This window comes from Echinops telfairi, unplaced genomic scaffold, assembly GCF_000313985.2.
Source record: "Echinops telfairi isolate 266 unplaced genomic scaffold, ASM31398v2 ScPeMD7_2;HRSCAF=8, whole genome shotgun sequence".
NCBI lineage: Eukaryota > Metazoa > Chordata > Mammalia > Afrosoricida > Tenrecidae > Echinops > Echinops telfairi.
Genome location: NW_022103898.1, coordinates 24,967,822 through 24,970,449, shown reverse-complemented (window position 1 = coordinate 24,970,449; position 2,628 = coordinate 24,967,822). Strand labels below are relative to the sequence as shown.

Sequence of the window (2,628 nt, the reverse complement as noted above, 5' to 3'; positions counted from 1 at the left end):
TATATATTAATGAGGGACAATTCAAAGAGAGGGAGACAATAGTTACAAAAGTAGGTGATTAATGTCATTGAATCACATAGGTAGAAACTGTTGAGTTGATATATATTCTCATTGGGACTATGTAAAAAAACACACACCAAAAATTGTAAGTCTTGATAAGAATGGTGAAGAGTCTTAAAAAGAATTGTTAAAAGAGATTAAGCTAAAACCCATTTTTCAAGTTATGGTTAATCCTATTGTGGAAATAGTACAGGGGTCAGGTCTGAGCACCTCTGGCTACACAAAGGAGAAGGGAAGTCCAACTTCCCATCTGCCTGAAGATGTTGCCTGTGAGGGAGAGGAGAGACATGACTCTACCCTCCCACTTCCTATTCCCCAGGATACTCTACTTCTCTTGTGGGTTCAAAACTTTGTTGTATTAGCCACACAGAATTCACAGACAATACTCAGGGTTATGGGGCTTTATTAGGGAAGTCCGATCAAACACATCAGGATCAGAAAACATTTGGGAGACAGTCCATTTGTTTGCAGAAGTGCGTCTTCTCAGCCATGCTGGCAGTCACGTCTTGTCTCTGTCTGGTCCTCATCTTCTCAGTCAGGCAGCCCCTTGGCCTCCACCATGCTCAGGCAAGTGTTACCAAGTTCCTCTAGCACTGATAAATGCCCAGAGGGCACACTACTTTGCAAATTATCCTTCTGTCAGAAGGTATTCAGCTTTACTTGTTCTGTGGGCCAGAAAACCAACAGAACTCTATCTCATGGTCTCAGTGCTTGGGCCTCTGGTGCCTCTGCTACTTCCAGCACTTCACTCCAGAATTTCACCCATGATCTTCTTCTAGGGGCCTCTTCTATCTTTATGGTTATGGGAGTCCCTGTTTCTGCTTCTGAGATGGCTCACTTTACCCTAAACTAACCCTTGAGTTAGAGCACACCTTATTTGCACACTGCTACTTAGTAACTAAGTAGTAGTTACAAAGACTGGATAAAAGAACCTTAGCAAATGATTTCAATTCACCATGCCCGTATACCAAATATGGTTATAAAGTATATAAAGTAATATGCATATGAAAAGCAGTAGTGTCTAACATAACCAAGGATGTTTTTAGGCAACTTTAAAATCTGTTTTTTAAAATTAAATTGAATGATATAATCTTTCTACTTAGGAACTGATTCCTATAAATATAGATTACTATGAAAATGTGTATATGGCACGTACACACACACAAACACACACACACACACAGTCCACAAGAGTTTCAGAGTAAGAGAACTTTTTCTCTTTTTGTAAATATTTGTATCCAAATGAATTTGGAAAACAGCATATATTCAAAATATAGAGGATACATTGTCAAGAATCCAGTGGTAAATCAAAACCATTATTTTTCCTTAGTCACCTCTTCTTTGGAGCTGAGCTGCTGAGACAATTATGCAGTTTTATAAGATGACAAAACTAGATAGGAGAACGAGTAGAAAAGTCATTTCCAAACCACCAAGATTTTATTTAATGAAAGCACTGAGAGGTATTTCTAATGCATATAGTACTTTTAATATAAAAATAAGGAATTCTCCCAAAATCTGTACTAAAAATACAAATTTTATGGATCTAAAGTAGAGAGAAATTTTTTTACACTTCCGTCACCCAAAACTGCAGCTTGTGGTCCCCTCCAATTGCACACAGTGGGAGAGTCCTATGCCAGGAAAGACCAGATCCAACCGCTACCGTGCCGATGAGGATGGGCTACAAAACGTAAAGAATTAAGGCAGCTGAATACATATCCAAAGTTAATAACTAAATATGACTTTTAAAATTAAGGAGTGCACTGATGATGTATTTACAGTGGAAATATAATTTTAAAATATAGTCCCTCACAAGTAAAAGACACATTATTTGGTTAGGCTGGCTAGAGTAACAGATACTATTCATCTGTGAAAAAATAGTGCAACTCACATGTAGGTGTAAACATTTTTTTGCTGTCTACACCAAACAAGTACAATGAAATACAAGAAAAATACACAAGCAGAAGTAATCTGCTTCTTCAATGAATACTGGCAAAAAGATATGCTGCCACTGGTGAACATAAGTATTAAAAAACACTATCTCGTTCCAATTTCAGCAGATAGCAGGCACTCATAAATGTCTTTGGCTACATATTTTAAAAATGGAGGCTATGGGTGGAAAAGTAGAAAAGACAAACCGAAAAATCCACGCATATCACAAAACATTTCCAGATTACCTGAGGGTGCCCCAAATGATGAATTTGAAACTGGCTCGCCATTTTGCCCGGGTAGCCCATTGTTGCAAACAAGTGTTCACTAATTGTGGACCACCTAAGACCAAAGACAAAATAAAACAGGTACAGTTTTTTACAGAGAGCCACACACTTTTCTGAAAGAGGTTTTTTTTTTTTCCTATATGAAAACAGTAATTTTAAAACTCTAAATTTGTTAACATGGCTTTACAATGAAGACTGGTAACTAAAAATAATTCCAGGGAAGTTAGCACAAATATTTTCTCATGCTGTAAATATTTCAAATTACAGTGAACCCTCGTTTATCGCGGTTAATCAGTTCTAGACCCTACCGTGATAAATGAAATTCCGCGAAGTAGGATTCCTTATTTGTAAATCA

The 2,628-nt window shown here is 37.3% G+C and overlaps 1 protein-coding gene across 3 annotated transcripts in view; it reads right to left on the bottom strand.

The window, feature by feature from the left end:
- Positions 1-446: 446 nt before the first annotated feature.
- Positions 447-2,628, bottom strand: part of NUP37 (nucleoporin 37) — a 45,602-nt gene continuing 43,420 nt past the window's right edge. For all 3 annotated transcript variants that reach the window (XM_004700353.2, XM_045290570.1, XM_045290568.1), the window contains exons 9-10: positions 2,235-2,328; positions 447-1,738 (exon numbers count right to left, since the gene is read on the bottom strand). In XM_004700353.2, coding sequence (XP_004700410.1) covers positions 1,625-1,738; positions 2,235-2,328 — 208 coding nt within the window. In that variant the 3' untranslated portion in view covers positions 447-1,624. The remainder of the gene's footprint in view (positions 1,739-2,234; positions 2,329-2,628) is intronic.